Source organism: Astatotilapia calliptera, chromosome 4 (assembly GCF_964374335.1).
Source record: "Astatotilapia calliptera chromosome 4, fAstCal68.1, whole genome shotgun sequence".
Classification (NCBI taxonomy): Eukaryota; Metazoa; Chordata; class Actinopteri; order Cichliformes; family Cichlidae; genus Astatotilapia; species Astatotilapia calliptera.
In genome coordinates this window covers 11,769,680-11,791,295 of record NC_137425.1, presented here as the reverse complement: position 1 = coordinate 11,791,295, position 21,616 = coordinate 11,769,680, and the positions used below count along the sequence as shown (strand labels likewise).

Here is a 21,616-nt window from a genome sequence, read left to right as displayed (position 1 = left end):
AAAGAACACATCGAGGAACTAGACATACAAACGTCAGCGTCAGAAACACTAAATGCTTCCGGCAAGAACCTTCAAAATTAAAGTTTTATAATTGACAGCTGTCGTAAATGATTTTGGCCTCCAGGGGGAGGTGTATGCTCACAGCTATCAGCGCTCATAAGCGAAATAGCAACAATATCAAAAGTTTAAGTAGACAACGGCATCCAAACGTTTCGTAAAAACTAAAGAAACGCTTCATAATATTCATACATTCACAGTACACATTTATATATAATTTAATGACAGTAATGATGTAACTTCGACTCAAAGATCCTGTAAAATGTCAAAATAGCAGACCTCTAATAGACATATCCATGTGATTTTTTTACTACATTTTAACCAAACATTGCTTTACACTCATGTCGTTCTTATTCTTCTTGATTAAACTTTAAAATCCGGACTATGAAGCAGTCGCTCTGGGGAAAGTTGGTGTTTACGAGAAACCTTGAATGCGTCACTGTTCCACCCCTGTAGGGCTGGCACTAAGCTAACTCTACAGCAGCATACCGACACACATACACACAGATACACTGTACCCTTAAACCTTAATAGGCCAATTTAGCCTGTTCGTTACGCAGAAGTAAGAAATATTAAACACTGTCTGTATAGCTGTAACGTCATTTGCGAGTGCACCGTTAGCAGGCTAACGATAGTTGGCTGAAACTCGTGCTCTGGTAAGAATGACTCGCCTTCCATGTTTACTGCGATCTTGATTCAGCTAGCTAGATAGCTAATCAATCTTGAGAAAGAGTAACGGTGTAACTCACTAACATGGGGGATTGCCAGTCAAAGATTCAGCTGCATGTTTCATGAGCTGTCTGATAACTGTCTGATAACTGATTAAGTGGCCACTGGAGTATTAACTGTTATTCGTTATTTGTGTTGCTACAAGTGGAAGATGTTTGACTGCGTCTTGGAGCTAGCAGCTAACGTTAGCGTTTTCTAATGTAATGAATGTTCAAGCTATAATGTGTAGACAGTGTTCAGAAGAAGCAATTTATACAGCTTATACAGTACTGTGCAAAGGTCTCAAGCCAACCCTCGTTTCTTTATATTTTGTTTGGGAAATTGAGAAGGGGTGCAGTGATTTATTGAAACATGTGCAAACACCCATTGAAATACAGTATGTAAGGCAAAACAGAATTTGTATAATTAGCTTGAATGTCTGTATTTTGTATAACTACGTTTATTCTTCAACACAGCCTAAACTTTTTCAGGCGAGTGTGGCTTTCATGTAATTTTCATTAAGTAGTCTGTGGGAATAGTTCTCCAGGCTCTTTGGATGTTGGCTGTCAAGATGATCCCTGCTTCAGTAATTAAAGTTTGAGGTCTGGGGAGGCCAGGCCATGACTGATAGTGTTCCTCTGCTTTTGCTGTGTTTTTGGGATCACTGTCATGCTGAAATATGAAAGCAGCTAGACACTCCAGACTGTATTGCAATTTTCTGATTGTAATTTTCTGGATTCAGAATTCCATCCGCTTTGCCAAGATCAGCAGTTTGCAGCCATAAACTCCCGTAGACATTCACTGTTGTACCTCTCTCCTGGCCGCCTCCATACTTATCGATGATGATTTGAACGAAAAATGTCAAATATGCCATTGAATTTCAGTCCAGACTTTTCTCTCTGTTTCTATTCATTAAGAATGGCTTCTTGACAGCCACTGTTCCACTGAGACTATTTCTGATGAGGCTTCATTGAGCAGTAGATGGCTCGATTGAAGCTTCAGCATGTCTTTAGGTCCCATTTCAGGTCTTTGCTGGATTTTTTTATTTTTTCCTATTTTCTAAGGACATGACAAGTATTTGGCGTGTAGCTCCTTGAGAATCACCTTGTTTGTGCAAGGATACTATTTTATAACTGTCAGACTGTGTTATCTTCTTTATAGATGTATCTAAAGAAATGGGAACAAATTGTGTTTTCTGTGACAGGCTGCTGCAGTGTTTAACAAAGTGCCTCAAGACCGTTTTAAACAGATTCTTTGCTAAAGTTCTGTGCCTTTTTTATCCTTGAAATGATTCACAAGTTATTGTTAATTGGGTAAGAAATAAACAAACAAAACAAAGCCCCCTGAAAATAGTCAGAACCAAGGACTTGACTGTAAATTACAGAAAAAAACCCAGCCAATGTGCAAGATTACAAGAAATTTTGGCTCCCTGGATACAAAAAATAAAGAAATAAGTTGTGACTCTAGACTTTTGCATGCCACTGCGTATGTACAATCCATGGTACATGTATAAAGAAGAAAGAGTTTTTTGTCTCTTGTTTTACAGCTGAAAACCTTCCACTGGAGGCTGCTGGACTTGACAGATCCAGCTATGTGAGCTGCTCTGATGTGTGGATTCCTAAATCCATACAGTGCGTGGTTGAGACGGCTCTCAAGCTGGTCTAGAGGACAACACTATTACTGTGACATACATATCCAGCAGACCTGCAGCTGATTTAGCTGAGCAGGTGTATGTTGGTCAAAGTTGTAGCATAACTCCCCAGAGCTGCCTCCATCCTCCCTTCCTCTCCCTCTGCAACCCCTCATAGGACTACTATGCCACTGGGATTGGGAAGAAGGAAGAAGGCGTCCCCGCTGGTCGAGAACGAGGAAGCGGAGCCTATCCGCGCGGGTCTCAATGTGCCAGGTATGGAAGGCATCGATGGTGGGGTCGTCGGGCTGGGAGAAGGCGCCACCTCCGAAGGCCTGCCGCCGCCACCTAACAGCATGCGGCCTCGCCTCATCTTCCACACCCAGCTCGCTCACGGCAGCCCCACAGGCCGCATCGAGGGCTTCAGTAACGTGCGGGAGCTTTACGCCAAGATTGGCGAGGCTTTTGGGATACCACCGTCAGAGGTAAGCCTTCCTGCAGACATTAATGGATTTGAGGATTTATAGATTTGCTCCAGATATGCTTGTGGCAGAATTTACCTGATGTTTGTCTTCCTTCACAGGTTATGTTTTGCACTCTGAACACTCACAAGGTGGACATGGATAAACTATTGGGAGGTCAGATCGGGCTAGAGGACTTTATTTTTGCCCACATTAAAGGCCAGAGAAAGGAGATAGAGGTGTTCAAAGGCGAGGATGCGCTGGGGTTGACGATCACTGATAATGGAGCCGGCTACGCTTTCATCAAGGTGAGGAATGTTTAAGTGATGGAGAAAGTGTTTTTTTATTGACTCAAGCACCACCGGGTAAAGGCGTGACCCTGGAATGAAAGTGAATCAATTACTTGCTGTAGGGAGAAAGCGATGAGCTTAATAGTGAATTGGATTTTTTTTTTGTTTTGATGGTTTTTCAGAGGATTCGTGAGGGCAGCATCATCCACCAGATCCAGGTCATCAACGTGGGGGATATGATAGAGTCGATTAATGGCCACCGCCTTATTGGCTGTCGACACTACGAAGTGGCCAAGATGCTGAAGGAGCTTCCCAAAGGAAAGGAGTTCACCATCAAGCTGGTGGAGCCTCTTAAAGCCTTTGGTAGGTGCTGGAAGAAGATGCTTGAAAACCTAGTTTGAAGGGACCTGTTAGGGCTTTCCTTTTTTCCTATCATTTATAGATATATAGTTTTATATGGTAGGAATTTGGATAAAAATGTTTTTAAAAAATTACATTAGCATATTTCCCCCCAAAAAACAGTCTGGTTTCGGCCTGCTCTTAACACATTGAGGGTTTTTTTTGTACCCTTAGATCTGTAGGATGTCACTGAGGAAGAGACATCCTTTACATATGAGGGGTAGCCAATCAGAAGAAAGCTGGCTTAGAGCGAGGGGGAGGGCAGGTCAAACAGCTAGTTCTAGACAAAGGATTGAAGTTTTTGGCTGTGGCAAGGCCTAATATGAGGTAAATAAAGGTTATTTTGAACAGTGACTTGACACTTCTAATGTAGAGCAACCCCACAGGGTGTACAGGTTTGTTTTTGTGCCAGGATTCTAGGTCTGCGTCTTGGACCCACCTTTTCACTTGCTCTCTTACAAATATATATTTCATCGTGCTAATAACATCCTTATTAGTACATCAGATGTCCTAAACAGAAACCTAGAGTGGTAAACGAACTACGTTTTCAGTTTTCCAGCTCACGGAGTAATAAGTAGAGAGTAATAAAGAGGATGAAGACTGCCGCAGCAGAGGGAGAAATCTTTAATTATTTCTGAAAAGGTTTAATTCTGTTTTGTAGACATGATTAGCCAGAGATCTGGTGGGTCTAGGTCAGCTTCAGGGGTTCAGCTGGGGACCGGCAGAGGAACCCTTCGTCTTCGCTCTAAAGGGCCTGCCACTGTGGAGGAGCTGGTGAGCATGCCTGCAAGACCTGTGAACTAATAACTGGTGGTTGTACTGTTTAAATAAAATGTCCCGTTGCTGCTCTTCTAGCCCTCTGCATTTGAGGAAAAGGCCATCGAGAAAGTGGATGACCTGCTCGAGAGTTATATGGGCATCAGAGACAGCGAGCTGGGTGAGTGTGAGTCCCCGATGGCTCTGTGAGTGTCTCACTTAGCGTGATGTGAGTTAAAAAAGATCTTATGTTTTTTTTCTTCCCCTCAGCGGCTACCATGGTGGAGCTGGGAAAAGACAAAAAGAACCCGGATGAGTTTGCAGAGGCTTTAGATGAAACCCTGGGAGACTTTGCCTTCCCCGATGAGTTTGTTTTCGATGTGTGGGGCGCCATCGGAGACGCTAAGGTCGGGCGGGTTTAACGACAGAACCGAAGCAGAACGACCTGCTTTGCGTGTGTGCTTGTTACACCCACAACATTGAGCACTACTAGAAAACCACAACACTACCATCATGAGTTTGTTTTTATTCCACTGCGCACTCTTTCTATTTTTTTGAGTTTGTACTGTTTATTTTTGTTTGTTTTTGGGAGACTCATCCTTAAAAATGAGGATAATCCAGTAAACGGGAGAGGAAGGTGACTATGATGACTTCCAAAGTGCTTTTATTTGTCTTCCAGCTGTTCCCAGAAAATACGAGCACGCCAACGAGCATTTCCTTCAACTGCGTCACATGAACCTGCATGTCATTGTTGTAGTTGCTGGCAGTGGACCAAACACGGGGCAGGTTTCTAAAATGGGAGAAATGGCAAAACAGTGGCTGACACAGAGGAGATTGATATGGATCTTTTTTTTTTTTTTTGATTGTTGCACTGTGTTGCACGCGCTGTAAACCAACTACGGAAGTGAGCATGGATTACACTGTACCTGTTGAGCGACTCTGTTATTGCACAAGCATGGGTCTCCCTGAAGTACAGTGTCGTCCTGAAACACTAAATGTTACTGTGATGGATCAGTTTTACAAGCATGTGCTGTTACATTTCTCTCCTCATAATGAATTTTGCTGGTTTTCCTTTTTATTTTTCTTTCTTTTCTTTTTAAGTAAAGGTAAAAGGAGTGTTCTCGGAGAGAAGTCATAGTAAATTGTAGCTCCTGACTAAAAAGACCAGAGGTGTTTGTTTACTGTTAACACATTCTGTGATGTAATGAAGTTAACCGTGCAGACTGTCTTTCACACATTTGACAGTGTTTGAGAAAATCAGTGTTCATTTACTTTCATTGAAGTATGTGCTAGGAGAAAGAGAAGAACGGCGGTCTCCAGCTTGTGGATCGTGTTGACTTGTTATTTTTTTATAGCCGGTGTGTTTTTTATATGAGGTGACGTGATGTCTATTTTAAAACAAGGTTTGCATAACTGACGAATAATGAAAACTTGTGTTGCAGTTTATTATGGAGAGCAGTATTACAGAAGAAGAAAGAAGTGATGAGTTGGAGTAGTTGTGTTTAAAAAAAGAAAAAAAAAGAAAAGACAATAGATCTGCCTTCATTTCTTCTTATTTCTTACATTTTATATACTTTGTTAGAAGTCTGCGTTCTGGTGCGTGCGATTGAAAAATGAGAACACTTGAAGCAGAATGGGACCAAATGAGTTTCATCTCCTGCAGTCGTTTGTTCACTGAAAGGAAAAAAAATACAGCGGCAATGTTGCGCCAGCTACTTGGTTTAGGTAAACACACGTCTTAAAGAACTCTGGGTGTTTAGCCTTTTCTGTATATCCAAATGTATGAAGCTATTTTGTAGTTTTGTTTGATTCTTTCAGAGTTCATGGATACCTAAATGGGTTATGATGCTAGAATACTGTAAAACTAAGGAGAAGACATTATTTTGATGGCTTTGTATTACACCGGTGTCAGTGTCCAAATATAATGCAATAACATCCACACAGCAGCCGTCCTTCTGTTTCTTCTTTCATCAACTTAGCACAACAAACTGCCCCGTGGCGTCTGGTCTGAAAAATCTTGATTTGGATGAGTTTATTCAACACTTTGAGCCACTATTGTGAAACAAAGAGACAAAACTGCAACAAACCCGTAGTCTTTTCCAAGTTTCTGAGAAACCGTGCCCGAGAGCACTTTCTGTGTTTGTGTTTCTTCTCACTCCTGTGTCTTCTTGAAATATAAATGACATTTAACTAGACAGTGAACTAGGTGTCAGCAGGTAATAAGATCTCTCTGGGTCAACATGATAGTGCTGGTCAAGCTCAGCGAGGTCACTTACAGGCCTCAATGGAGGGAGGTGACAAACTGAAGAGCCGCCGATGTTCCTGCCACTTTATAAAGGGGCTTTTTCAGCATTTCTTTAATAGGATTTTCAGATGAGTTACTGCAGTTCAAACATTGCAGACAGGCCAAGTCTCACTAAAAAGTGCAAAGAAAGTCTATGAGACCAAACGTCAAATATAATTGCAATTAACAATAAATGTTTTGTTAAACGTGACACTAAATTTGAAGCATGAAGATGAGACAATGACAGTACAAATGAGGAAAAAAACATTGTATTTAATGAAATGAGTAACAAGAGTGTGTGTGTGCGCGCTGCACATGCAAGGATGTCCTCTGTAACTATGAATGTCAGACATGGTGATGTATGAGGTTCTAGAAAATGATATTACTGAGAGGAGATATAGATGGAGAGATGTCATAAATAACTAAATAAGAATGACTAATAATAACAAAGATAATGATAATAAGGACAGTAATAGTAAATACATAAATAAAAGGAACAGAGAAATAGGGTTATGCATAATAATTGAGTAAAAACTATATCTGTAATTGGCTTGGATTTGGCCTTCCTCGCCACATCACCTGCTCCAGAGGGTCCCAAGAATGACAATAATAGCAAAATTACTTGTTTTGCTATTATTATACTTCAAGCTTATTTTTATTCGAGGTTTGTGAGTACACAATGTCTTTGTTCTAGTTTGAACAACAGACCTTTTACCAGGTAAGTGTTACCTTACCTGGTAAAAGCTTAAAGTTTAACTTTGGTTCACTATTACGACCTTTTTTCTACATAGAAGAATTTTCAATAGGCTGGACTGTGTCCAGTTTCCTAAGCTTCCCTGAGGCTAACAAATGAGGGGTGGTGACATGTCCTGTATTTACTACAAGCAAGGTAAACAAGTTCTTCAAGTCCCTGTTGCTCTATAACCTTGGTTGCTCATAAACTGTGTCCAGACTGCTCTCTGGACTCCCTGCAGGGTACTTACAGACAGCAGCTCCCCCTCCCACACACCCTACATCAAGAACCATGGCGTTGCGCCCACGCGCTTCCTCCCAGCCTTTAAAGCTTACCTTCTTTCAGAGTTCTAAGCTAAATTCGTTCCTGCGACCTCGAGCTGTTTCGTCACAGTCAGGCTCCATGCTGGAAGATGAGCTCTCCTGTCCTATATGCTGTGAAATCTTCAAGGACCCGGTAGTGCTCAAGTGCAGCCACAGTTTCTGTCGGGCCTGTCTTCAGCAGTTCTGGAACAAGAAGAAGGCCAGGCGTGAATGTCCTGTCTGCAGGAGGAAGTGCTCGCTGACTGAGCCCACAGTCAGCTTGGCTCTGAAGAATGTGGCCGAAACCTTCCTGAAGGAGCACGGGTGCAGGGGAGCCACAGCGGGAACTGGGGCTGGTGATACAGGGAAACAAGCAGTGACAGTGGATTTTAAGTGCAGTACACATGAGGAAGTTCTCAAACTCTTCTGTCTGGATGACTTTGAAGTCCTGTGCTGTGTGTGTCACACCTCCAAGAAGCACCTCGGACATCGAGTGTGTCCCATAGAAGAAGGTGCTCAGGATCTTAAGGTATTGTACTTTTGTTCCCTTTCCTGTTACCCACATCCAGCTTTAGCAGATGTCTACTCCGCACAGATCCTTGTTATGCTGGAAGGAGTTAAAAGGGAGTTCTTCCTTCCTGCTATCACCAAGCGCTTGCTTATAGAGGTTCACATAATAATTGGAGCTCTCTCTTGTATAGTATGCGGTTTTCACCTTATGAAATAAGCACCTGCTATTCTTAATTGGAGCTACATAAATACAGTTGAACTATTTGCCATTTAAGCAAACTACCTTTGACCTTTTAGTCCTCCTTTGAAAATGTCACTTTACTGCTTTCAAATTGAAGAAGGTGATACTTTTGCAAACTGAGAAAACTGTTAACATTGTTCAATGTACAATAAGATAAATATGACTCTTTATCCTCGCTGTTCAGGCAGAGCTGAAAAATGAGCTGATTCCTCTGAAGAAAAACCTGCGTTGCCTCTATGAAGCCAAGCAGGAGTGTGATGACACAACTGTGCACATCAAGGTATCAATAAACACTCAGATACCACGAAACACTAGAGGACATTGAAGTTGACGTAACAGTGACTGAAGTTGAGCAGTGCAATGTTAAGTGTGTAAATATGTCAGCTAATGTCTCAGAGCAGGTGAAATATACTTCTCAAAAAAGTTAATGTCTAACATCAAATCAGATAAACTTCCAAGATACTGATCTGGTCAGTTAAGTAGCAGAGAGGGTTGATGGTCAGTTTCAGTTGCCTTGGTGCTAATTAGATTAACAACAGGTACTCTAGATGGGCAACAGTGAAACAACCATCCAAAAACATGGTTTTAAAAGTGGAGGCCACTGACATTTGTTCCATTCTTTTCTGGTTTTCAATAGTTTTGCATTTGTCTAGGGTCAGTGTCACTACTTGTAGCTTGAGGCAATACCCGGATTGTGCAGATTGCACAGGTAGTCCGGATCCTCCAGGATGGTACATCAATGTGCCATTTTCAGGTTTGCTGTCTCTCCCGGCGCAGTCTCAGTAGCGTAGAATGTAGAATTGCATCATCGTCCGTGTTGGCAGGTTGAATTTCTTCAGCTGCCTCAGGAAGTACATCCTCTGCTGGGCTTTCTTGATGACGGAGGTGATGGTGGGCTCCCACTTCAGGTCCTGGGTGATGGTGGTACCCAGGAAGCGGAATGAGTCCACAGAGGTGATGGGGGTGTCAGTCAGGATGATGGGGGGGAGTGGGGCTGTGTGCTTCCTGAAGTCCACAATAATCTCCACTGTCTTCTGGGCATTCAGTACCAGGTTGTTGTGGCTGCACCAGGACACCAGACGTTCAACCTCCCTCCTGTAGGCAGACTCGTCCCCGTCCGAGATGAGTCCAATAACGGTGGTGTCATCTGCAAACTTGATTAGCTTGACAGACTGGTGGGTGGAGGTGCAGCAGTTGGTGTACAGGGAGAAGAGCAGAGGAGAAAGAACACAGCCCTGAGGGGAGCCGGTGCTGATGGTCCGGGAGTCCGAGACATTCTTTCCCAGCCTCACATGCTGCTTCCTGTCCGTCAGGAAGTCAGTGATCCACCGACAGATGGGATCAGGCACATTCATCTGGGAAAGCTTGCCTCGGAGATGGTCTGGAAGGATGGTGTTGAAGGCAGAGCTGAAGTCCACAAACAGGATCCTGGCGTAGGTTCCTGGGGAGTCCAGATGCTGCAGGATGAAGTGTAGGGCCATGTTGATGGCGTCGTCTACAGACCTGTTGGCTCTATTATGCAAACTGCAGGGGGTCCAGGAGGGGGGCCGTGAGGGTCTTGAGATGGGAGAGAACTAGGCGCTCAAAGGACTTCATGACCACAGATGTCAGAGCCACGGGTCTGTAGTCATTTAGTCCAGTGATCCTAGGTTTCTTGGGGACAGGGATTATGGTAGAGGACTTGAAGCAGGCAGGCACATGACATGCCTGCAGTGAGGAGTTGAAAATGCCAGAAAACACTGGGGCCAGCTCGTTTGCACAGTGTCTGAGGGTGGCAGGAGACACACCGTCTGGGCCGGGAGCTTTCCGAGCATTCAGGTTCTTAAACTGCTTCCTCACATCTGCTTCATGAATATGAAGAGTTGTGGTGGGAGGAGGTGGTGTGAAATCCTCTTTTGTGTGGGGTGAGGAGGGGGGTGTTGTAGGTGAACGGTTTGAAGGTGGTGATGGCTCTATGGAGGGGGGAGAGGTGGGGGAATTAGTGTCCAAAGTGTCTCTATTGTTGGGGCCGTTGGAGGTGTGAAGGCTGCCTGATGGCTCGTCAAAACGACAGTAGAAGTCGTTAAGGGTGTTGGCCAAGAGCAAGTCGTCAGTGGAGTGGGGGGTTTTAGGCTTGTAGTTTGTGATATTCCTAAAACCTTTCCACACAGAGGCCGAGTCATTGAGCAAAGAGGAACAGGATGAGCACTGCCAGAGTCCTACGAAATAACCTCCAGCAGCCCACTGGTGTGAATGTCATGATGAAACAATCATGTTTAGGGAGTGGCACCATTGGCTAGGCAGTGGCAACACGAAGGAACTGATACCACTGACTGACCCTCACTCTCGCCTAACATAAATCCAACAGAACACTTCTGGGACATTATGTTTTGGTATGAGCTGGTGGGTTGCACCTCAAGTCCCTTTTGAGGAAGTATGGATAAAGAAAGAAAATTAGACTAGAAATGAATTTTTACATTGATCCATATTCCCATGTGTAGAACCAGACTCAGGCCACAGAAAAGCAGATCAAAGAGGAGTTTGAGGAGCTGCGGGAGTTTCTCCGGAGGGAGGAGGAGGAACGTCTGGCCACTCTGCAGAAAGACGATAAGGAGAAGAAAGAGCTAGTGAAGAAGAAGTCTGACAGCATCGCCAGAGATATCCTCACCTTCTCCCATGCTGTCATTGCCATTGAGAACGAGATTGCATCCAGTGATGTTAATTTCCTTCAGGTGAGCAGATCTTAACGGTTTTCTGCATCACATCCATGCCACGAAACACACTGCTTATAACTCTTTCTTTCCTTATTTCAGAATTATACAAACACAAAGAAAAGGTAGGAGGTTTAAAAAAAGTATTTGGCAGCGTCATGCCAGCTTCAACGCTAGTGATTCAGCACTACTTTCTTTTTGTGTTTCTTTTACCTCTCACAGAGCACAGATCCTACCCAAGAATCCAGAAAAAGTCTCAGGTGCTCTTATAAATGTGGCCAAGCATGTCAGTTCCCTCAAGTACCACGTGTGGGAGAAAATGGTGGATCTGGTTCAGTACAGTAAGAACTCACGTGACTCTGTGACACATTCTTGTATACATCACCAAGGAAGATTTTTTTTTTCTTTTAGAGATCTTTGCATTTAAACAGTTCAACGTATCTCAAATTTCTTTCTTCTTCTTAATCACCGACTATGTGTAATCTTTTAGCACCCATCACCTTGGATCCTAACACTGCCTACTCCTGGTTATCCCTCACCTCGGATTTGACCAGTGTGGCCAACAGCGGATCCCTGCAGCAACTCCCGGACAATCCTGAACGGTTTGGTCATTTTGTGTTTGTTCTGGGCTCAGAGGGTTTTACATCAGGCCGTCACGCCTGGGAGGTAGAGGTAGGCGACAAAGTGGAGTGGATGCTCGGGGTGGTCAAAGAGTCCATTGACAGGAAGGGCCGCATCTCGGGCTGTCCCGAGGGCGGCTTTTGGATGATCTCATACTTTGAGGGGGAGTACTCAGCCATGACAAGGCCCAGCACCCCGCTGCATCTGGAGGGGAAGCTAACTCGAGTAAGGGTGCAGCTGGACTACGACTCTGGAGAGGTCATCTTCTCCAACCCTGTCAATATGACACCCATCTACACTTTCAATGACTTCTTCACTCAGAAGTTGTACCCCTTCTTCTGCCCTGGTGCTAACATCAACGGAAACAACCCCAAACCTCTTAAAATCTGCCCCGCCAAGGTGGCTGTGTGGAACAGCGCGACGTGGTGATTAGTGAGGACCTTAGAAAGGACATCAGTAGAATTGAAATTCATTATATGACCCAAGTGTGAATCAAATGATTAAGCAAATTATGTCAGTGCATGATTGTTGGTAAAATGAGCACGACACAAGCTGAGTGATGACAGCAGTAATTGGTTTATTTCACTTGGGTTCATTTAGTGATTGACTGCAGGTTACGAAGCCAAAAGAGGCTCTTTAGAGTGAACAAGGGGACGCAGTTGCAATAATTATGCAGCAAGGCTCCATTATACTTCTCAGCCAGGCAGGCTGTCACACTAAGCATCTCCTGCCTACTGTCATGAACATCAATATCCCCCTAGTGGTTCCTCACACTGGAACACAATTATTTTCACTTCTAGTTCAGAAAAACACAAACAACCTCATGCGAGTGTCACAGATGATTTAAGTTTTGCTTTTCCCCCCGCCCGGTTCAAATGTGACACAGATCTGTCATTCACTGCCGGTATAATCATTAGAACACACACTTTCACTCATCTGACCTGGACTTTTTTCATACGTGATCATTCTGAATTTAATGGCTTTGCAACAACTGTTTTATAAAATATTATACAGTTTTAGTTTATCTGACTAAGTGTGTCTTTAAGTCTTTAAGTTTTGTACAGTGACTCCTGCAACAGCTTGTTTTCCATGCAATGATGACGCATACACGCAACCATTGTTTGTATAAATGCTGAACATAATTGCTTGGTAATTGTCCTTAATTAATAAAATGATCATATTCTGAGACCACTCTTGTCCCTCTACATTATTTTATTGCGTCCTTTATACAAGATGTAACTGGAAACTTGATCTCCTCTTCTCCACACATGGAACTGCCAGGTTGCGACACTGAAAAGGCTGTTTTGTCCTCTCCTGTCGGAGAGGAGAAGGCTGGTACAAAAATGTCAGTGCAGAGGTTACATGTTAGTAAGATCAAGCTTTTGGGTGGCAGATCACTTACCTTTATGCTGCAAAAAGAAATGGTAGGGATGATGATGCATGCGATTTTAGATCTTCTTCTAAAGGGGAAATGCAATCTAATGATGAGGACCAGAAGGAGCAAGAGTTAAAGTCTGCTTTTTCTAATTTAAAAAATACAAGACAGCTTTAGATGTAGTATTTTATCCTCCTCAGTCCTTATTTTGATGCTCAACATTATTGTGGACTTTAGTCTGCATGTTCTCTAGCCTGCCACCCTGCAGGGGGCCTTTGGTCAGAACCCCTGCTTTGTTAATCAGCAGGTTGAGACCCACTGTATTCACCAGGGAGACCTCCTGCTGGGTGTACTGTTTTATGCAACAAAGGTCAGTGGCGTCTGACAGAGAAAGAAAGAAAGTGGAGCATCAGGGGCGGTCAATAGTGAACAGTCAGATAAATATCAGAACAGTGGGCTAGTGGTGGAGGCGGGGCCTGTTTGTTCCCTGGTATGTACAGACTATAACAGGAGAACATCCAATGATCAGGCATAACATGACCACTAAAATGTAGCGTGAATAACACTCAGTATTTGTTCATCATGGCGGGATTTATTAGGGAGCAAATGAACTTTGTTCTCAAAATTGATGTGTCACAAGCAGGGAAAATGGGCTGTTTGTCAGAGCATCTTCAAACCTGAAGCTCCTGTGGGGTGTTCCCAGTCCACAGAGGTGAGTATCTATCAAAAGTGGTCCAAGGAAGGGACAATGGGGAGCCAGGGTTCACTGATAAACATGGAGAGTGAAAGCTGACCCATTTGGTCCAATTCTAGAGATAAGCTAACGTAGCAAATTTCTGTAAAAGTTAATGGTGGTTCTGGAGATGTCAGAATACATAGTGTATCGTAGTTTGTCGTGTATAGGGCTACATAGCACAGACCAGTGTCCGTGTAGCCCGTGCTGACCCGTCCCAACAATGGGCACAACTGGACCATAAAAAGGAGCACAATAATGACTTTGAGAAGCTGACTTCAATTCAATTCAATTCAATTTTATTTATATAGCGCCAAATCACAACAAAAGTCGCCTCAAGGCGCTTCATAGATACAGAGAAAAACCCAACAATCATATGACCCCCTATGAGCAAGCACTTTGGCGACAGTGGGAAGGAAAAACTCCCTTTTAACAGGAAGAAACCTCTGGCAGAACCAGGCTCAGGGAGGGGCGGAGCCATCTGCTGCGACCGGTTGGGGTGAGAGAAGGAAGACAGGATAAAAGACGTGCTGTGGAAGAGAGACAGAGGTTAATAACAGATATGATTCAATGCAGAGAGGTCTGTTAATACATAGTGAGTGAGAAAGCTGACTGGAAAGGAAAAACTCAATGCATCATGGGAATCCCCCGGCAGCCTACGTGTATTGCAGCATAACTAAGGGAGGATTCAGGGTCACCTGGTCCAGCCCTAACTATATGCTTTAGCAAAAAGGAAAGTTTTAAGCCTAATCTTAAAAGTAGAGATAGTGTTTGTCTCCTGAATCTAAACTGGAAGCTGGTTCCACAGAAGAGGGGCCTGAAAACTGAAGGCTCTCCCTCCCATTCTACTTTTAAATACTCTAGGAACAACAAGTAAGCCTGCAGAGCGAGAGCGAAGTGCTCTAATAGGGTGGCATCCAAATTCCCCAGATCTAAATCCAAGTGAGCATCTGTGGAATGTAGTGTGTAAACAAGTCTGATCCATGGAGGGCCATTTGCTGCCAGTAGCACTGGAACATTCAAGGTGGATGGAATAATGAAAGAGGAGGACTACCTCAAAATTCTTCGACGTCACCTCAAACCAACAGCTAGATTGTTGACATGTAAACACATTTGGGTGTCCCAGAAGAACATTGATCCATATATTCACATCAAAACTGGTTTTGAAGGCTTCTGGACTACATCCCACATTGGAAAAAAAACAGTTCAAAGAAACCATTAAAAAACAAAAATATCAAGATATTCATGTATGTAAACTTCTGAACACAGATGCTGTAGTGCCCTCACTCAGTTGGACAACAGGATGCTTCTTTTGTCACCGTTTCCTGTGTCTGTAAATACATAGAAAGAAATGTAAACAATCACAAGATGCAATCCATCAGTTATACTATTTTTTTTGTCTTAGCTGCATTTTTGCTCCATCTCCTGTGACATCATTTTAAACACATTTTCTATTACAGTTAGGGAGCAGTTTACTGCGACTCCTATAAAGTGGCACAAAGGTTTAGGGCTGTTACTTCAGCTGTGGATTCATCTGACTTCCTGCAACAGTTTTCTCACTGGGTGGGGGTCCTCTGTTGTCTCCAGTGTTAAGCATGCTGACTGGCTGAGGCTCCATTTCCTCTGCCTCAGTTTGCACAGTTTAAGCTTTCTCATTCAGCCTCAGCTGACTGTTTAGTCTTTAGCCTGGACACACCCATGTTTGTTCTGTCGCTATGCCTGCATAATATCCATTCAATATGACAAGTAAAGCATGTGCACAGGGGCCCTATTTTGAGGCTTTTCCAAGATAAAATAAACTTCAGAGCAAGAAAAGACACATATAATGGCAAATAAAAGAACCCAGACATGATGATGGTGATAACGTGTAAAACATGCTGGATGAGGAGGAGGATGAGGAGGAGTGTGATTCGTGTTAGTCTTTTTTTCCAAAGCCCAACAAGAACAACATGTGCAAAGCAATGAAAACAAAGGGCTTCGTGGTTATGAAAAGAAAGGAACTCACCCAGTGAGATGACCGTTGGTTAAAAACACACTGTCCACATTAACTTAACTAACAGCACAGACACGAGGGGCCGTGGTAGACTTATGTAAGCCATATGGGTGCGCAGACCAACTACTAAAACACATGCAGCAGTATTATGCAGTTGTACGTGAGCTCGGTGACATTACAGTAGATGATTTAGGGCCATTTAGTGTGACTCATGCACAGTGTTGATGTAGCACAGCAAAAATAGCTTCTGAATGTGAGCTCAGTAAACCACACAAAAGACTGTCAGACAATTAAACGATTCATTTAGATAAGAAAATAATGTGAAAGCACTGATGTCAAGTAGTTTTCATCAACTGTGTTAAGCCCTTAGATTCCGTTTCTGGCATTACAAACTAATAAAAAAACAGCAACAAAGCAATGACAAGCTGTATGGAATGCCTTTAATATATACATATTTCCACCTGTTATAATGGCACTGAAGCTACAGCAGTGGTGTTGGCAGGGATTTGTATTCCCGGCACATGATTGCGCCATTTCTGTGTGAAACGGCGCACTCTGAATATCTGGCAAAAGATTTACAGAGGCTTGCAAATCCTTGATAAACAAACGGCATAAATGTCCACAGTAACAAATGATTTACTCTTCAAAAGAGGAAAAAAATTAACCTCGGGTGTGGAGAGTGATCTGAACAGCACGCCGTTCACTTGTTTTGAGAGGAATAATCTTCTTCGGAAACCAAATTGCACAATAGGTTTAAAACCTAAAGAAATGTCTTGTGAAGGTGGATATTTATAGCAGCGTGCAATAAATATAGCAACAAAAAATATATATATTGTGAGGCTTATAATTTAGCTTCAAAACGGACAGTCTCTCAAATTGATGTTTATAGGCTTCACAATGGTCGTATTTCTTGCAGGGCTCGTCGTAAACTGGATGGCATGACACTGGAGTCTCTGTACCTTTTATTCTGTCCGTCCCCTGCCTCTCTAACATGCGTGTCAGCAAAAGCAAGCTGGCAGCAGGACGGCTCACACTGACACTGACACAAGCAGAGGGAGGTTTCGGGAAGAAAAACAACAAATGTGGGTCCGATTTGTTCAGAGAGGACTCGCATATGTATATTTAAAAAACTATGAGAAACTCAGACAACAGTGTGACCGAATGCCCTGCACTGATGATATAAGCTTGCTGTCCATTATTGAGACTGGTGCTCTTTGGATTCCTCCGCTGCTGGTGAGCGTAAACTGAGTGTGTGAGCGAGAGGTTAACAAAAAGAAAACCCCAAAACGACCCCCTCCCAGAAAATCTCACGAGGGAGGGGTGCAGACTGTGGTGTCTTCTTGAAATACGTCGAACGACAAAAGTGTGACAACACGGGAAAGGACATAACAACACATCCCTTGACTTTCATTTGGCAGCAGCTTCCTTTGGCTGTCCGGGTTTGAAATTGGCAGTGTCTTGCTTTCGATCCATAAGCATACGCACGCGTACTCACTCACACGGTGCAGCCATACATACTCACAGACATACATACAGTACATGATGCAGTACATAACATGCACGTACACAGATATAAATACGTAAAGGTTTTCTTTAAATGCACTTCTGTGTCCGCAGCTCTCCGCTTTGAAAATAGGAAGGTGCATAAATAATACATTCCTATTATAGAAAAGGTCCATGCATGCCTGGCACCTCTGGGTTTGCTGAGACTGAATGTGGAGGAAATATGAGGGCTGTGTGCCATCTGGCTGTATCCCCTCATATCTCACCACTTCATAAATTATGCTTCTTCTTCGTGATTGTGTCGTTTGACTCTCGGGCAGTGTTTTGGACAGTACATTAGTCTCTCTCGCTCTCTCTCTCTCTGTCTTTATTTATTTATTTATTCATTGTCCTTCACAGATGGGTGCTGTCCTGCGTATCGAACCTGTGGCTCTCTGAGAGCCCGGTGCTGCACTTCCTGCTGCTCCCTTGATTAGGTACCAAGGAGAGGGGGTCTGGCCTGATCAGGTACCTGGAGATGGGACAGAGGACAGATAGACCACAGTAGTATTTGTCATTTTTAGTGCTGGTTTCACTTATAGCACTAAAAGTGTGCTGCCGTATACTCACACAACATCATGGAGCTCCAGTCTGGTGTCTGGAGGAGGGTTGATGAGGATGTATGACAGTCTGTTCCCTTGGTCTGTCATCCCGTCTGACACAGGAAGAAAAGAGATTAGTAAGGCAGGAAATGAAGTAGGCACAGGATACACAGCAGGCCGTGCTACATCCGCACATGCAGAATAGGTCTCTGTAAAGCACTTTGAATCACCTTGTTGTTGAATTGTGCTATACAAATAAACTTGCCTTGCCTTGCCTTGCCTTTATCTTACACTGAGTCACATGACAGGAATTTGGATAAAAATGGACACAAGTCCAAACAGTGTCACAGATAGTAAACATTAGGGTGAGCGACACAGATACTTTGCTTAAGTAGAAGCAGAAGTTTGAAAAAATAAAAAGGCTGGTATGATTACAATGATGATTACAGCGTATTAATGTGTTTTTTTTTATTCATGCAGACGGTCTAGGTGTAGCTAATTTTGATAAACAGCTAACAAAATGTTAAAAATATGTCACAGAAATACGTAAATTATGGAATTATTCGAAATAATTATGTAACAATTTGAAATGTGCAAATGCAATCGGAGGATTTTCACATTATTTGTAAAAAGGCTTGAAAATATTAGTTTAATCTAATTATTTGTAAATAATTAAGAAAAAAAACCCATTAGAAACTACTTATTATAAATGTCAACTATAAACCTGCCACTTTATTAAGTACGCTTTGCAAGTAGTCTGTTTAAGCCAGCATAAATTCAACAATCTGTTCCACGACATCCCAAACATCCTCTTTTGGATCGAGACCTGGTGACTCTGGAAGCTATTTGAGTACAGTGAACTCATTGTCAGTTTGAGATGGACCTGAGCTTTGTAACATTAAGTGTAATCCTGCTAGAAGCAACACTATTCTGATACACATGGTCAGCAACGATACTCAGATAGGCTGTCGTGTTTAAATGATTCTCAGTTGGTACTTAGGGACCCAGCCTGACTGAACCCCTGGTATAAGACAGGATAGATCCATGCTTTCATGTTGTTTAAACCAAATTCTGACTCTACCATCAAAATGTGGCAGTAGAAATTAAGTCTCATCAGAACAATCAACCATTTTCCAATTTTCTGTTGACTAAATTTGGATAGTCCGTGGCCTGCGTTTCCTGTTCTTAGCTGACAGGTGTGGGACCTGGTGTGGACAGCAGCCAGAGAACTGCTGATATTATCTCTTTTTCTGGTGATTTTCTGTACACCCAAGAGATGTTTGTGGAAGAAAATCCCATCAGATCAGCAGTTTCTGAAACTCAAAACACAGCCTGGCACCAACAAACATTCCACGTCCCTTCAATCGCCTTTCTTTCCCACTCCGATGCTCATTTTGAATTTCAGCACTTCCTTGGCCATGTCTACATTCCTAAAATCACTGACTTGCTGCCATGTGATTGGCTGATTAGATATTTGTGTAAACAAACAGCTGAAAAGGTGCACCTAAAAAAAACTAACCACTGAGTGCAGTTTAAAGTAAGGCAAACGCTTACATAATCCAAAAATACTGAATTTAAAAAAAAACCTGAATGTTTGATCCCTTTGTGAAGGAGATCCAGTGGCCATGTTGCTCCACTATGAAAGCTTACAGGTGTGCAGTGTACCTCCGTTTCTCAGTCTGATCCATCCCTCACTTGTCACACCACAAAGACAGTGTTGGAAAAATTTCTCAGACTGAGGCTTGTTACAGAAGCTGTGTCCACCTTTTACATACAGCCTCTGGTCCTTTTAGTATAGTTACAGACTTGGGGAATCGATGCCAAGATGCATTAAAGCTGTTTTAGTAGCACACGGTGACCTGACACCTACTTGTCTCCCGTCTGTGTGTGCTACATCCACCACTCAAAAGCAGGAACAGTTAGATTCCTACACAAATTGCTGCAGACTTACTGAATCCACTTGGAGAAAGGCCCAAATGTTTCATCCTTGTCCGCACCAGCGCGTTGAGTTCCTGCCTCTCTGAGCGCCTGAAAAGAGTCAGTCTCTGTTGGCTGATCCTCTCTGCCGCACTGCCGGGTCCCCCTTTGGACCCGCTGGAACTCCGACCCCCCTTCCTGCTCAACCGCCGTGCCCACTGCATGCTCTTCCTCCTCAGCAGCGGGTGGTCTGAAGAGTGCGAAGAGGTGGAAATGGGCTCCGAGGATGTCGAGTTCCGGTGGACGCTGGTCCGGGATAACAGGGGCTCCCTGGGTTCTCTGGTGTCCTCGTAGTCCTCAACTGTGATAGATACCTGGGACTGAGACCCACACACAAGCAAAAGCTAACACTTCCTCATATGTGAAGTAAACCTGTTATCACGCTGGTCTCATTAAATCAGTTCTGCGGCAGTTCTGTTTTCTGATTTCTCAAAGCAAAGCGGGATTAACACTTTATCTTATTAGAAACAAATGATGAATAAAAGATAGATTCTTTGAATGTAATCACAAGTGTTTTTTGGCAAAGCTCTCAGTTCCCAAAGCGCCATGTTTACTATGCAGATTTCATTCAACTATGTCTGTTTCACTTCGCGGAAACACATCAAAACTAAGCTCTAACTGTCTTCACAGCTATCAGTGTCTTCATAACATGAACAAACAGGATTAGCATCAAGACAGATTCTTCTATTTAAACTAATCCAAAGGGAAAATTTCCTGACTGATTTTTTTATAGCGAGGAAACTCTTTAAAAGCAGAAAGTGTGTTCATTGCATGCAATCTAATAACCTTTAGATTAAAGTAACTGCAGTGACAGTCAGCAATTTCTTAGCCATACAACACCAAAACAAGAGGAGCCGCTGACCTCAGAGACCGGAAGCTTGTGGGCCTCCGTTCGGTAGATCCCTATGGGAATGTCTCCAGTGGACGAGCATAGCTTCTGGTAGAGCCTGCCATAGTTGCGGATCCACAGGTCGTCTTCTGTGATTTTCATCTAGATGACAAACAACACAATAATCAGCATCATAAGCAGTTACAGTCCAAACACAGTTTGAGCTCCTTGTGTCGCTACTTACGGCACAGAGGAAACCTGATCCCGGCATGGAGTCTAAACCAAGCAGCAGCCTGGTGATGGAGATCATGTAGTCCTTCACAAATGACTGGCAGGACATTCAAACAAAAAGTCAGTAGATATAGATCACACTCGGCACACTCAGGAGAAGGATCTTTGTTATTCAGTAAGACTTTGTCTGAGAAACCTGGTAGAGGAGAGTGTCCAGCATGCTAACGCTAAACACCTTCCCAGCAGCGAAGGGCAGGCGGAACATAAAGACCAGGTTAGACCCCTTCTCCCTTTCCTTCTGGAGAACAGACACACAGCATTTTTTGGATTACACAAGTCCCAAAGGCAATAAAACAACAGACTGTAATCACCACAATCTTTTTAAAATCTAACTTCTTTAAGCTGTTATGAAATCAAGCTTCCTTGACTTGAAGTTAGCGCTGACAAAGTGACATTCACTCTCATGGCCACATTAGACTTTCCTCTGCATCTGACTAGCATCTAATGTTGGATTAAACTCCCACCATGCATAGCAAAATCAAAACAAACCAAAAAAAAAAAAGAGGTTGGAAATCCACTAAAGGCCTTTTTCCAACTGTGAGCCGATGGCGTTCATGAGAAATGTAAATTTATCTCATCACACTGTTGTTTCTGTATTGAAATTCATTTTAAGACTTCAAGCAGTGACTAATTTACTGCTCTGTTGATTGAT

At 43.2% G+C, this 21,616-nt stretch overlaps 3 protein-coding genes across 5 annotated transcripts in view; 2 read left to right on the top strand and 1 right to left on the bottom strand.

Annotated features, from left to right (window-relative positions):
* The first annotated feature begins 492 nt into the window (after positions 1-492).
* gipc1 (GIPC PDZ domain containing family, member 1) lies at positions 493-6,242 on the top strand. 2 transcript variants are annotated; one of them, XM_026164715.2, is made up of 7 exons: positions 493-713; positions 2,312-2,880; positions 2,979-3,164; positions 3,329-3,509; positions 4,207-4,319; positions 4,401-4,482; positions 4,572-6,242. In XM_026164715.2, exons 2-7 carry the CDS (start codon positions 2,581-2,583, stop codon positions 4,721-4,723), a joined length of 1,014 nt encoding a protein of 337 aa, XP_026020500.1. In that variant the 5' UTR covers positions 493-713; positions 2,312-2,580; the 3' UTR covers positions 4,724-6,242. The 2 variants fall into 2 exon arrangements, with proteins under 2 accessions (XP_026020500.1, XP_080156935.1); XM_080300809.1 differs by having other exon boundaries at positions 532-713; positions 2,574-2,880.
* Positions 6,243-7,485: 1,243 nt separating this feature from the next.
* On the top strand, positions 7,486-12,870 carry LOC113020610 (E3 ubiquitin-protein ligase TRIM39-like). Its single transcript, XM_026164714.2, has 6 exons — positions 7,486-8,149; positions 8,556-8,651; positions 10,852-11,082; positions 11,164-11,186; positions 11,284-11,402; positions 11,552-12,870. Exons 1-6 carry the CDS (start codon positions 7,610-7,612, stop codon positions 12,109-12,111), a joined length of 1,569 nt encoding a protein of 522 aa, XP_026020499.1. The 5' UTR covers positions 7,486-7,609; the 3' UTR covers positions 12,112-12,870.
* A 3,331-nt stretch (positions 12,871-16,201) lies between these two features.
* kcnt2b (potassium sodium-activated channel subfamily T member 2b) overlaps positions 16,202-21,616 on the bottom strand; it is a 42,189-nt gene continuing 36,774 nt past the window's right edge. Inside the window, exons 25-30 of one of the 2 annotated variants that reach the window (XM_080300805.1) lie at positions 21,101-21,202; positions 20,918-21,001; positions 20,707-20,835; positions 19,819-20,164; positions 17,896-17,980; positions 16,202-17,797 (exon numbers count right to left, since the gene is read on the bottom strand). In XM_080300805.1, coding sequence (XP_080156931.1) covers positions 17,680-17,797; positions 17,896-17,980; positions 19,819-20,164; positions 20,707-20,835; positions 20,918-21,001; positions 21,101-21,202 — 864 coding nt within the window. In that variant the 3' untranslated portion in view covers positions 16,202-17,679. The remainder of the gene's footprint in view (positions 17,798-17,895; positions 17,981-19,818; positions 20,165-20,706; positions 20,836-20,917; positions 21,002-21,100; positions 21,203-21,616) is intronic. The other variant, XM_080300806.1, reaches the window with a different exon arrangement.

What these genes read in the sequence shown, in the direction of transcription:
- gipc1 (XM_026164715.2), top strand. Translation starts at nt 2,581, where the DNA reads ATGCCACTGGGATTGGGAAGAAGGAAGAAGGCGTCCCCGCTGGTCGAG. An exon ending in CCGGCTACGCTTTCATCAAG is followed by an intron (nt 3,165 to 3,328) that starts GTGAGGAATGTT and finishes ATGGTTTTTCAG; the next exon opens with AGGATTCGTGAGGGCAGCAT. An exon ending in GGAGCCTCTTAAAGCCTTTG is followed by an intron (nt 3,510 to 4,206) that starts GTAGGTGCTGGA and finishes TCTGTTTTGTAG; the next exon opens with ACATGATTAGCCAGAGATCT.
- LOC113020610 (XM_026164714.2), top strand. Translation starts at nt 7,610, where the DNA reads ATGGCGTTGCGCCCACGCGCTTCCTCCCAGCCTTTAAAGCTTACCTTC. An exon ending in AAGGTGCTCAGGATCTTAAG is followed by an intron (nt 8,150 to 8,555) that starts GTATTGTACTTT and finishes CTCGCTGTTCAG; the next exon opens with GCAGAGCTGAAAAATGAGCT. An exon ending in ACACAACTGTGCACATCAAG is followed by an intron (nt 8,652 to 10,851) that starts GTATCAATAAAC and finishes TCCCATGTGTAG; the next exon opens with AACCAGACTCAGGCCACAGA.